This window comes from Prionailurus bengalensis, chromosome X (genome assembly GCF_016509475.1).
Source record: "Prionailurus bengalensis isolate Pbe53 chromosome X, Fcat_Pben_1.1_paternal_pri, whole genome shotgun sequence".
In the NCBI taxonomy this organism is placed as follows: Eukaryota; Metazoa; Chordata; class Mammalia; order Carnivora; family Felidae; genus Prionailurus; species Prionailurus bengalensis.
In genome coordinates this window covers 127,758,137-127,770,959 of record NC_057361.1, presented here as the reverse complement: position 1 = coordinate 127,770,959, position 12,823 = coordinate 127,758,137, and the positions used below count along the sequence as shown (strand labels likewise).

The following is a 12,823-nucleotide window of genomic DNA, read 5'->3' as shown; positions in this document are numbered from 1 at the left end:
CTTCAACCTTGGCCTCAGGGTAACCTACAGCTTCATTATAATAGATTTACATCGTTTTGTTTTCAACTCTCCCCGCCCAAGGGAAGATGGCCATGGACTCTTCTGGCCAGAACCTTGTGGGCGGGGCCAGAAAAACTCCCCCTCCCAACCGGTAGGAGGAGTTGCTCACATGATGGGAAGCACCCTCAGTGGGAGACCCCGCCAGCTGTGACCCATCCGGAACCTATGCAAACATACAGAGAAAGGACACCCCAAACCCCAGACACCTCTGGGTCTGTCCGCTCTGCCACCTGGAGAGTGCACTGTCCTTAATAAACTGCTTTGTGCTTGCTACTTTCCTTCTGGCTGTCCTTATTTGAGCGCAGATCCTCATGGAAACGTTCCGTGGGGGATCCAAGAGTGGAGGCTTCCATTCACGCTATGTAGACGCTCCCACTGGTAAACAATACCCTGTACCAAATTGGCTGTTTATAATCCTTATTCCAGGAATCCCATGGTCCTGTCATTTGTACAATCTTCTACTGGGCTGTTTGTGTCTTTTATGGATTTATTTGCTAAGGGTCACTTGTGTTTTGAAGATACTCACTTTAGTTTGCCCTTTGGGTTACTAATGTCTTCCTAACTTGTCTTTCCATTTTATTTATGATGTTTTCTTCCCTAACAGAGCTTAACACCTTTGTGTAATTAGACACTGGTGTTGGTTTATTTGTGGTTGTGGCTGTTTGCTTCTGGATTTTGCATCCTGCTTTGTTTACTGTTTGACTTAAGAATAAGGTCAAGACCGGCTTTCTTTTTCTTCTGACTCGAGTAACCCAAATAATTTCACCATTGCTCTTTACGTACTCTTTCAAGTTGGGTTTGACTCTGGCTTCTGGCTCTTCATTTTACATCTCTTTCTCCAGGCACAGCTCTGGCTTGGTCCCTTAGAACACTGCTTGTGTCCTGGCTGAGAAACCTTACCCTCCCCTGAGGACATGGGACTTGTGCTCGACTTTGGACATCAACTTTGCAGCCACCCATCTGGGCCTTTCTCCCCATATCCTTCACTCTCCTACATAGTAGAATAATGCTCCCTCAGCCGCTAACCAGGTAATATGCCGTAATTACAGAAACCTGGATCAGTAGGTCATGGGGGAATGTACAGTTCCTACAAGATCGTGAACTCAATAACCTGAAAACTCCATCACCACTGAAACTAGGGTTGTGTGTATTTAAACATATATAGAAATATATTTCAATTTCTTTTATTTCTTTTGAGAGAGCGCGCACACATGCACGTGAGCGGGGGTTGGGGAAGCAGAGAGAGAGAGAGAGAGAGAGAGAGAGAGAGACTCTCAAGATGGCTCCATGCTCAGCACAGGGCCCTATGCAGGGCTCGATGCCAAGAACTGTGAGATCATGACCTGAGCCAAAATCAAGAGTCAGACGCTTCACCAACTGAGCCACCCAGGTGCCCCTGTACAATCTTTTTAAACAAAATATTCATAGTAGTATTATGTATAATAGGTTTTTCTTAACGAAAGAAGAAAACCCCAAATGCTCCAGTATCCCCAGTGCAACAGTCCTCTAATGCACTGATGCCCTAACCTCTCTCTCTCTCATCTCGTTCTTGTCCTCATGTTTCTCCCTGCGCCCTTCGAAGGGCAATCCAAGCTGAGCCAATCAAATCTCTCTGTCGGCCGGTCTGTCTGTCCTCCTCTGTCTCTGTCTGTCCCTTCTCCCACACCAATCCCAACTTTCTCTACTGTATCCTTCAGGCCGTTTCCTCAGAGAGGCCATCCGAGATCACCTAGCCCAAATTTGCTGGAGAAACAAATGTGCAAGAAGAAATGAAGATGCAGGTTTAGACCCTGGTGAAGGCGACATTTCAGTTCAGCGGAGACATATGGATTAGTCAATAAATGACATTGAGACACCTGAGGAACCTTGGGGGGAAGGGGACAAAATTAGACCAATGTCATCTTTCACACCACAATAAATTCCTTGTGTGTTAACATTTCAAAGTACTAGAAGATGGCATGAGGGACAAATTTTATAATTTTACAGTGGGGATGGCTTTCCCTTGGACATCAACTGCAAAAATCATAATGACAAAAATGTACCACTTGCATACATTAAAAAAAAAAAAAGAGGTTAGAGAGGGAGGGAGCCAAAACATAAGAGATTCTTAAAAACTGAGAACAAACTGAGGGTTGATGGGGGGGAGGGTGGGTGATGGGTATTGAGGAGGGCCCCTGTCGGGATGAGCACTGGGTGTTGTATGGAAACCAATTTGACAATAAACTTCATATTTAAATACAAGAAAAAGTTAAAAACCCTCCAGTACAGAATAGAACTATAAACAAGAATTCAGTGAAGCAATGAGGAAGGAAAGTATTTTCAATTACTTTGGCCAAGATTTGGTATCTCTTGTATATAAAGAGCATTCACCAATCAATAAGTAAAATATGACTATTCCAATTGAAAAATTAATCAACGAGGGCCGCCTGGGTGGCTCAGTCAGGTAAGCACCTGAGTCGGTTTCGGCTCAGGTCATCATCTCAGGTTGGTGGGTTCAAGCACTGCGTCGGGCTCTGCACTCACAGCGCAGGAACTGCTTGGGTTCTCTCTCTCTCTCTCTCTCTGCCCTCTCCCCTTGCTCTGACACAGTAGCTGAAAATACACTCAGATGCGGAAAAATAGTTTTATTTTCTGCTGTAAGAACGCCCCTCCTCCAGCAATAGGGAAAAACAAGGCCCAAAGTCCAATACAGACAATTAGACCCCCGTAATAAAGCGGCAACCAGCATCGGAATGGACGCCCTAGGGAAGGAAGGGACGCTAGGTTACAATTAGCCCCTTTTGCCTGGCTCCGGCACTCTGAAAAACGGGGGCACGAAGCGCTGCATGGTCCAAACCAACAGGGAAAGCTGGTCAAGACAGGAGGCGATGGAAACCTGGAGTTGGCCAGGGTCTTCGGCAGTCAGTCGGCTAAAAGTGAGGGAAAAAGAAAATCCAAATGAAATGTCATCACTCTTGCCCCTATCTCTCTGCCCCCCCTCAGGTGGCCGCAGGCTCAGGGTGCCACACCTACCTCTTTGGACCTAACCTTTGGTGTCTCCAATTCACTATTAGAACGGCCCTCAGGAGATAGGCCCTAGCGACCTGACACCACCCCCCACGAGGGACCCGTTTGGAACTAACATAATTAGGACGTTGCCGAATACCGTGAACTCCTTCCGAACTGCCCCGACCTGGGGCTGGCCCTGTGTCGCCAGACACTGGTGGGCCACCTGTGCCTCCGTGGATGACGGGAAAGGCATGGTGACGTAGCTGGTAGCCATTCGGTTAAGGCATCATCGAAAACCGATCGCGTCGGTGCCTCAGGCGTCCTGACCACTCCGAGGCCTGCTTTCCCCCACGGCCACTCTCCCCCCTCTCCATCCTCTCAGGTCCGCTCCCCTCCTTCCTGGTCCATCAGGCCGCCTCTCCCCGCCACCCCTCCCGGCCACCCCTGGCCCATCCGCCCCCCGGGCCGGTCCCTCCGGTGCCCCGGTCCCCCCCTCCCCTCCTTGCCCCGGACCCCCAGGCTGAACCCCCTCCCCTCCGCCCCCCGCCCCGTCGCCTCCTCTAGGCCCATCGCCCCGGCCACCCGCCACTCGGCCAAGAGGATACAACTGCAGCGGCTGGCTCCCCGGCCCTCCGGCTGTGGGACCGCCGTGCCCACCGGGTCCCGGCAAAGGGTGTCCGCCAAGCCCTGGCACGGCAGCTGCGCCCGGGACGGGAGCACATGGCGCCTGCGCGACCCGCGGGGCCGCACCGGCCGCGGCACACTCCTCTCCCTCACCACCTCTGCCGCCGCCGGGGCCCTCGTGGCCTCCGGGGCCATCTGGGACACCGGGGTCTCCCGGGCCACGCTGACCCTCGGGACCGCCGGCCCCACCGCCTGCGCCTCGATCTGTGGCCTCCATGGTTCCCCGGCCTGGACTTCGGCTGAACCGCCGAGGGAACGAACGAACGAACGAACGAACGAACTAACGAGGCTCCCTCGGGAAGCGGGTGACGTCACCTGCGCTCCCCGAGCACCTGCGCAAACCGGCCCGAGGCTAATGCCCAGAATCCCCTCCTGTAGGCCACTGGCACGTGACTGTTTCCGGCGCGGCCCGCCCCTCCCCTCAAGCGTGTTCAGGCTGGTTCCCACCGAGCCGGCCTCGCTGTGTTGGCCCAGAGCCTGGATCCGGTCGACGCTGACCCCGAGGAGATGGAGGCTGGTTCCGGAAGCTGCGCCCCTCGACGCGTGACGTCACTGTCGGGCTCCTTCGTCCCCGAGAGCATTCTGGTGAGGCCACTGGCACGTGACTGTTTCCGGCCTGGCCCGCCCCTCCCCCCAAGCGTGTGTCTGCGCAGGCGCCAGCCGGGCGCACTTGTGAGCAGCCCCCTGACCGCCGCCCGCCCGGGTCCCGGGCATCGAGGCGTGGGCCGCGCTCAGGCGCTTCTGGGCAGCACCGTGCCTGTCCCTGTCTGTGGGCTCCCCGTACGACTCGGGTCTGCGTGTGCCGGGACCCGTCCCCGGGGGCCGGGGGGGCCGACGCGGGATGCCGAGCAGGGGCCACTCCCAGGCCCTGCCTGTCCTCAGGGAGCACGCCCCGCGCGGCCCCTAGGGGAGCTGGAAGGGACGGGCCTGGCTCCCTCACCATTTCTCGGTCCCGGGCGCCGTCAGTCCCCTAGTGCCTGCCAGCCTGGGGGAGGGTACACCGCCGAGGGCGCGACCGGCCTCTGGCCGGGGGCTCCCGGGCTCCCGCCTCCCACACCGCAATGGCTGTGGGCTTGGGCCGGGGGCCTGGGGGCCCAGGGGGGCCCAGCTGGACCCGAGGGCAGCGGCATGGGGGAGCACCGCCCCGGCGACAGCTCCCCGGTCGCTTTGCCCTCAGCTGCGGCAGCCCTGACGGGCTGACCCCCCCCAGGAACAAAGTCTTGCGGCTCTCGGGGGGGGGGGGGGCGGGGAGTGCTGGACGTGCCAGGGGCCCTCAACTGGGAGGTGACCCTGTGTCTGCCGGCCTGCTGGGTGCTGGCCTACTTCTGTGTCTGCAAGGGGGTCAAGTCAACAGGAAAGGTACAGCTGGAGGCGGGCGGGTCGGGGTGGGTGATGATGGCAGGGGTGGGGGCAGCATGGCCGGTGGGGGGCAGGGGCACCCCGCCATGCGAGGTGACCTGGCCAGGGCCTGAGGCGGGGGCAGGTCCTTGAACCCAGCCCGGTGGATTTCCCACGCGTGCCTGGGTAGTCCTCCGCAACCTCCAAACTCCAGCCCAGCCGCCTTCCGTCCTGAGGGGACAGGCCCAGGCGACCGCCAGCTGAACTTGCCCGTGTCGGGCATCCCCGCCCCAGTTTCCCTCTCTTCCTCACTCACTACTTCCTCACTCTCTGCTTTGCGGCCAGCCTGGGGGGACCCGGCCCGTGGCCCTCCCTTGCCTACCTGTCCTGCTCTGCTGAGGGTGGGACGGAGGCAGAGGTCTTCGCGGTCACCTCGCTGTCGCCTCTGTCTCTGGCCGGCCCAGTCCACTCCGTCCTGCCCAGGACCCTGCCTCTGTGCAGAGAACCACAGGAGGCATGGGACCTGCCTCCAGGCTGATGTCCTGCTCCCCACCCGGGGAAGGTCCTGCCTCCGCCCTCCCTCTCTACAGCTGACCTGTCCTTGCGGGGGCGGCCGATGGCCAGCTGAGCACCCCGCTTCCTTCGGGAGGAGCCCAGGCTCTGAGGAGTAGAAGGGGGGGCTGCAGGCTGGCCTCCCGCTTGACCTCGGAGCGGAGCGTACCACAGTGGGGGGAGTGTGGCCCGCCTGTCCCCCTGCTGAGGCTGGGGGCCCCTAAGTGGGGAGGCGGGGCCACAGGGCCTCTTCTGAGCAGGTCCCCCCCCCCGTCCCCCCCCACTCCCGCCCCAGATCGTGTACTTCATGGCTACCTTCCCCTGCGTGGTCCTTATCGTGCTGTTGGTGCGGGGGGGTGTTGCTATCCGGTGCCCTGGATGGCATCACCTACTACGTCAAGCCTGACTGGTGGAAGCTGGGGTCCCCTCAGGTGAGGGGGCGGTGGGCTGGACGGGACGAGGGGCGGGCCAGGCCGGCTAGGCCCCTTACCTCCTCCCCGCCCTGGTCTATCTCCAGGTGTGGATAGATGCCGGGACCCAGATTTTCTTTTCTTACGCCATCGGCCTGGGCGCCCTCACGGCGCTGGGCAGCTACAACCGCTTCAACAACAACTGCTACAAGTAGGTGCCGCTGTCTGCCCCCCGCCCCTGCCGCGCGTCCTCGGGCAGCAGGCGGCCTGACCAGTCCCCGGGGCCCCTCTGCCCCCAGGGACGCCATCATCCTGGCCCTCATCAACAGCGGGACCAGCTTTTTCACTGGCTTCGTGGGCTTCTGCATCGTGGGCTTCATGGCCGCAGAGCAGAGCGTGCACATCTCCAAGGTGGCGGAATCAGGTGAGGACCCCGACCCCTCTGCCCGGCCTTCCGTCCTAACAGACCCCATCCGAGAACACACGTGCACACAGATATTCTGGGAAACGAGAGACAGATTCACTTCGCTTGTCCCGTTACTCGGGGCCGAGGGAGGCCTGGCCGAGCAGCTGCGAGGCACAGCTGTTCCCGTCGGCCCCGAGCCGGAGCCTCGCGGGCCGGGCCACGGGGGGCCTCGAGCTCTCGTCCGTCCGTCCGTGCATCCCTCCCCGGGGCCCTGGGCTGAGCCCCTCACATTCGGCCGAGTGTTGCAGAGGGAGAGGAGGGGCTTTCCGGGGTGAACGGTGACCGGTGACCACAAGGGCAGCCGGCCGGCAAGACCCGGAGCCTGAGCCAGACACCCCGCTCTCGCGGGCTCAGGCCCCCCGGCAACACCTTGACTCAAGGGGAAAGGCCCCCAGCCACCGCACGCCCCATGCCTCAGTTTGGAAGCTCAGGGAAGGGGAGAAGGGGAGGGCGGCGGGCAGCGACGAGGCCGGACGGAACGGAACGCGGGCGCGGGACACAGGTGTCGAGACCCTGCCGCTTCCCCCTTCAGGGCCCGGCCTGGCCTTCATCGCCTACCCCTGGGCCGTCACGCTGATGCCTGTGGCCCCCCTCTGGGCTGCCCTGTTTTTTTCATGCTGTTGCTGCTCGGCCTGGACAGCCAGGTTTGCGGGGGGGGGGGGGGGGGGGGGGGGGGGGGGGGGGGGGGGGGGCGGGGGGGGGACAGGACGGAGCGTGCCGGGAGGGTGGGGGAGGCCCCGGGGCCAGGGGGGACGGCTGGCAGGTGGCCGCAGGGGCGTGGCCTGAGCGCCCGGCCACAGTTTGTAGGTGTGGAAGGCTTCATCACCGGCCTGCTCGACCTCCTCCCGGCCTCCTACTACTTCCGTTTCCAAAGGGAGATCTCCGTGGCCCTCTGCTGCGCCCTCTGCTTTGTCATCGACCTCTCCATGGTGACTGATGTGAGTGGGGGCGGGGTGGGGGCCGCCCCAGGCCTCCCGCTGCCTGCCACCTTCCCTGACCCGGCTCCGTCCCCAGGGCGGATGTACGTCTTCCAGCTGTTTGACTACTACTCGGCCAGCGGCACGACCCTGCTGTGGCAGGCCTTCTGGGAGTGCGTGGTGGTCGCCTGGGTGTACGGTAGGTCCGGGCCCCGGGGCGAGCTGGGGGTGCGGGCCGGAGCAGGGGTGGTGGGGCGTCCGGCTCCAGCCCTCCCGCCTCGCTCGCCCCAGGAGCCGACCGCTTCATGGACGACGTCGCCTGCATGATCGGGTACCGCCCTTGCCCCTGGATGAGATGGTGCTGGTCCTTCTTCACCCCGCTGGTCTGCATGGTAAGGGCCGGGGGAGGCCCGAGCCAGGGGAGGGGTGCCGAGGGCCCGCCGCTGGCTGAGCGCGCGGCGGGGGGTTCTCACCCGCAGGGCATCTTTATCTTCAACATGGTGTACTACAAGCCGCTCGTCTACAACAACACCTACGTGTACCCGTGGTGGGGCGAGGCCATGGGCTGGGGCTTTGCGCTCTCCTCCATGCTGTGTGTGCCCCTCCACCTCCTGGGCTGCCTCCTCAGGGCCAAGGGGACCGTGGCTGAGGTCAGTCCCCTGCACCCCCTCTTCCCTGCACGACTCCCTCCTTCCCTCCCTCCCTCCCTCCCTCTCACCCACCGGATCAAGGCGTTTTCCTCCCAAGTGCCCCTTCTCCCACCCACTACTAGGATGTAGCATCACGCTAGGAGTCTCTGGGCCAGAAGTCTCTGGGCCGGCCCACAGGGGGGGTGGATGGAAGGAACGCTGAGCCTCCAGGTCCCGAGGTCACGGCAGGGGGAGGAGAGAGAGGTCTGTCCCTAGCCCCTGCCCCGTTTCCCTAGGACAGAATGTGGGGTGTGGTCAGTGCCTGTGGGAGGGGCCCCGGACCCCCACCCGTGGCAGGTGGTGGGAAAACTCCAAACTCCTGCGCAGCCGACTTCAGTCCTGAGGGGACACGCCCAGGTGGCAGCCAGCTGCCCCTTGCCTGTGTCGGGCATCCCTGCCCCAGTTTCTCTTCTAGCAGGGTACAGAGACACCTGTAAGAACACTCGTGCAGGGCAAGGTGGCTCACTAGAGGAAGGTTGGAATAGAGGACGTGGAGTCAAGCTGCAGAATCCAGCACAGATCTTCCCCATGGCTACTTGGCACCAAAAACACTCGTCTCGTAAGACGTCACAGTAGCTCACGCTTCCTGTGTTCCAGGCTCTCTCTCAAGTGCTTTGTATACGTCAACCCGGTATGTCAGTTTTCCCGCGAGCGTGATAGCAGCCACGGTCTCCTCCTGCCGTGTTGCCACTGTCCTTCAAAACGTGAGCGCATGCTCTCTCTCCACGGCTGCAGAGACTCAAAGCCTGTCCATCTCTGGATGGTGCTAATTGCATCTTTACTCCATCCGTAAAATCGTGTGGATAGCCTGTAATCCGTGGGCTAAATTATTAAGTTCACCTCCACCAATTTAGCTGGAATAAAATAGTAGAGGGAACATGGGGCAAGGAGGAAATTAGCTAATCCAAATGAAAAGATGGGTAAAGTGACAAATCAAACAGGCCTAAGGGTTACAGTCCTCACTTCTACATTAGACGTGAGGCTCGCATTGGCACTTTTCGTTTCTTTTATCTGCCGTCCTTTCCCTCCCCGTGCCCTTTGCCCTCGGCCAACATCCCAGCTCATGAGGATGGGGTGACCCAAGCCTTCTTTCCCAAGGGGGCTGAGCCCTTCCTGGGCCATAAGGACTCACTGCCATCTTCCGCTGAATTTTACCTTCCCACGTAGTGGTACCAGGAGATGCCCCCGCCCCCCAAATTCTGTGGGTCTCCGGCACACTTCTCCCCAACCCCAATGTAGGGAAGCGGCTCTCTCTCCTCTGGATCACCAGGATACCTCTCCCCGGCCAATGCAATAACCCCTCTGGCTTGTTGGTGCAAGAGCACAAGGAGCCCCAAATGGCCAGGGAAATGCTGCAAAGTCAGTTTAGTGCAGCCTTTTTGTGGAGACCGTGACGGTGAATGAGACTTTGGTATGTCCAAGGACAGCATTGCTGGCGAAACCATGTCAGCAGGGAGGGCAGGTACGTATGTAGACAGACTATTCCAGGAAGGAAAACTTGTTGCCCCCGGCATGAAGGAGGGGGGCCGATGTAGTCAACACTTCAGCAGATCACCTGGGTGATCTCTCTCAAGAATGACACCATATATGGGCCTCTGTTTTTGGTAGATGGGGCATGGAGCAGTAATAATACCCAGATCAGTCTTGCCGAGGTGAAGGCCATGTTGTTCAGCCCGTGAATAACGGCCATTTCTGTCCCCATGGCCCCTTTTATCATGAGCCCACTGAGTCGGAATCGGGGCAATGGGGGGAGGGAGTGCACGGTTGGCTCAGTCGGTTGAGCGGCCATCTCTTGATTTCAGCTCGGGTCATGATCTCACAGTGCGGCTCGTGGGTCCAAGCTGCACGTCGGGCTCTGTGCTCACTGCATGGAGTTGGCTTCAGATCCTCTGTCTCCCTCTTTCTGACCCTCTCCCGCTCGCACACTCTGTCTCTCAAAAATAAATAAGCATTAAAAAAGAGAACCGGGGTCCCTGGGGAAAGAGGCTGACTGCCATGCACAGAAGGGGTCGTCTTATCTACCTGATTACCAAAAGCCCCCTCTGTACTGGGTACACCTTGGTGAACATGCACAAGGAATGAATGTTTCCTCACAATGTGGACCCATTCTTGGAAGTCCATTCATATACTTCTTCCCCGGCCTGCCTTGCTATCAATCCTCCATCAAATGCTTCCAGGTCTGAAACACACCCCCTGGAAGGGACAGGGCTGAGGTACAATGGCGGCCAGCTGGGAGGGTTGTGGGGGTGGTACAACGGCTTTCTGACAATCAGTTATTCACCTTCGTCGTTAAACAAGTCATCCTTTCCCTACTGATCTTCAACATCAACTTCACTATGTAATTATTGCCCATATGTGTTGGAGACATTTTCTAGACTTTCTCTCAAGCCCATTGTTGTGTCTGAATATGCCCATACCTGCACCACACTCCCCTTTGAAAAGAATATGACAGGGGAACCTGGGTGGTTCGATGAGTTAAGCGTCTGACTTGGTTCCGGCTCAGGTCGTGATCTCACGGTTCGTGAGATCGAGCCCTGAGTTGGGCTCTGCGCTGACAGTACAGAGCCTGCTTAGGATTCTCTCTCCCTCTCTCTGCCTCTCCTCTGCTCACTCGCTCTCTCGCTCTTTCTCTCTCTCTCTCTCTCTCTCTCTCTCTCTCAAAATAAATAAGACTTAAAAAAAGAAAAAGAATATTTACAGAAAAAAATTCATGAATGTCAATTGTAGGATTGTAACAGAACAATGTTTACTTTATTGAGCCTACATCAAATGCACCTGAACCAGAGCTCCTGCCATCCCAAGACCAACAAGAACCTCCTGTACCTTTCCAGGCCAGTCAGTGTCACCCCCTACCCCCCCACACACACACTGTGCCAGGCAAGCTTAGTAACTGCTTAAAATGCCACAAAAGGACGAGACTATGTAAAGGCACATAGAGTAGGGTGTTGCGTATACAAGAAGAGCATAAACATTAAAAGCAAATCCTCTGGTGTCTTGAATTTCCTTTTTTTTTTTTTTTACTTTAAAAGTTATGAGATTGGTAATGGGGGGTTAACTGCCTTAGAGACAAAAAAAATCGCTATTAAAACCAGCCTTTTCAACAAAATAACCATTATTGCCATCCTTGACTCCTTGTCCTTTCCTTTATCATCTTCGTCTTCTTTCTGTTCCTCTTTTTCTCACTTTTTCAGCCTTTACAGCCCCATTTTCTTTTCTTACCTCAGGTCTCTGTTAGCCACATACCCCAGAATATCCATTCTGTATTTTTCTCCATCTGAACAACCTTATCATCTACTCATTTCTCCCCGTTTCTTTGTGGCATCTCCCGTGGAAAGGGCGGGATATTCCCCTTGAGTAGAATGCGATGCTCAGAACAAAATAAGGAAATGGACAAAGGGCTCCTGGATGAATTTAGATCCTTAGGTGGTTTTCTATTTAGGGGGAAATGAGCTGTGTCTGCCTCTGCCATGTCTTGCCCTTCGCAGAGCGTTTGGAGTAGGAGGCGCAAGCATATAGATGAAGCTTCTGATGCTCCTCCCGGCACCATGTGGACTCTCAGTTTTATTCCTTTGGTCTATATGTGTCCCCATATGCCAATACCACACTGCTTTGATTGCCGTTGCTTTGTAATAAGTTTTGGAATCAGCAAGTGTGTGTCCTCCCATTTTATTCCTTTTTTTCAAAATTGTTTTGATTCATCATGTCCCTTTGCAATTCCATGTGAATGCAAAGATCGACATTTCTCTTTCTGAGAAAGAAAGAAAGAAAGAAAGAAAGAAAGAAAGAAAGAAGAAAGAAAGAAAAAGAAAGAAAGAAAAAGAAAGAAAGAAAAAGAAAGAAAGCCATTGCAATTTTTATAGGTACTGCCTTGCATCTTTAGATCACTTTGGGTAGTACTGCCATCTGCCAAGACCATTCAGTGCGGAAAGAGTAGTCTCTTCAACAAGTGGTGCTGGGACAACTGGGTATCCACGTGTAAAAGAATGAAGTTGGACCCCTGCCAGACACCATATGCAAAAATTGACTCAAAATGAATCAACAACCTAAATGGGATGTCTTTCATTTATTTAGGTCTTCTTTAATTTCTTTCAGCAATGTTTTATAGTTTTCACGTATGATTCTTACTTCCCCTTTCTTGGTTAAATTTATTTCTAAGTATTTTATCCCTTTTGATACTATTGGCGGGGGAATTATTTTCCTATTTTCATCTTCAGATTGTTCATTGCTGGTGTACCGAAAAACAACTGATCTCTGCATGTTGGTCTTGTAACCTGAAACTTTCCATAATTCATTTATTAGCTCTAGCAGTTTTTTGTGGATTCCTTGAGGTTTTCTATGTATAAGATCGGGCCCTCTGCAAATAGAGATAGTTTTACTTTTTTGATGCCTTTTATCTCTTTTTCTTGCCTGACTGCTCTGGATGGAACTTGTAGTACAACGTTGAAAATCACTGTTGAAAGTCGGCATCCTTTCTTGTACCTGATCTTAGAGTAAAAGCTTTCAGTCTTTCACCACTGACTATGATGTTAGCTGTGGGTTTTTCATAAATCCCCTTTATCATGTCTTGGAAGTTCCCTTATATTCTTAGGGTTTTTTTTTTTTTTTGTAAATGTCTTCATTATGAAACGTTGTTAGATTTTGTCAAAAACTTTGTCTACGCCAATTAAGATGATTGGGATTTTTTCCCCTTTGTTTTATTGATTCCCTGGTAGATTTCAC

The 12,823-nt window shown here is 55.7% G+C and overlaps 2 protein-coding genes across 3 annotated transcripts; one reads left to right on the top strand and one right to left on the bottom strand.

Annotated features, from left to right (window-relative positions):
* Nucleotides 1-2,669: 2,669 nt before the first annotated feature.
* Nucleotides 2,670-4,099, bottom strand: LOC122477411 (cancer/testis antigen 1-like). 2 transcript variants are annotated; one of them, XM_043570375.1, is made up of 3 exons: nt 3,654-4,048; nt 3,183-3,311; nt 2,670-2,969 (listed from the first exon to the last, which is right to left on the bottom strand). In XM_043570375.1, exons 1-3 carry the CDS (start codon nt 3,947-3,949, stop codon nt 2,831-2,833), a joined length of 564 nt encoding a protein of 187 aa, XP_043426310.1. In that variant the 5' UTR covers nt 3,950-4,048; the 3' UTR covers nt 2,670-2,830. The 2 variants fall into 2 exon arrangements, with proteins under 2 accessions (XP_043426310.1, XP_043426311.1); XM_043570376.1 differs by having other exon boundaries at nt 2,853-2,969; nt 3,206-3,311; nt 3,654-4,099.
* A 140-nt stretch (nt 4,100-4,239) lies between these two features.
* On the top strand, nt 4,240-8,412 carry LOC122477183 (sodium- and chloride-dependent creatine transporter 1-like). Its single transcript, XM_043570042.1, is given in 10 exon segments — nt 4,240-4,317; nt 5,918-5,974; nt 5,976-6,053; nt 6,140-6,243; nt 6,332-6,456; nt 7,031-7,102; nt 7,105-7,142; nt 7,299-7,614; nt 7,707-7,807; nt 7,895-8,412. Coding segments are annotated over 10 exon segments (1,269 nt in total). The 3' UTR covers nt 8,195-8,412.
* Nucleotides 8,413-12,823: the final 4,411 nt, after the last annotated feature.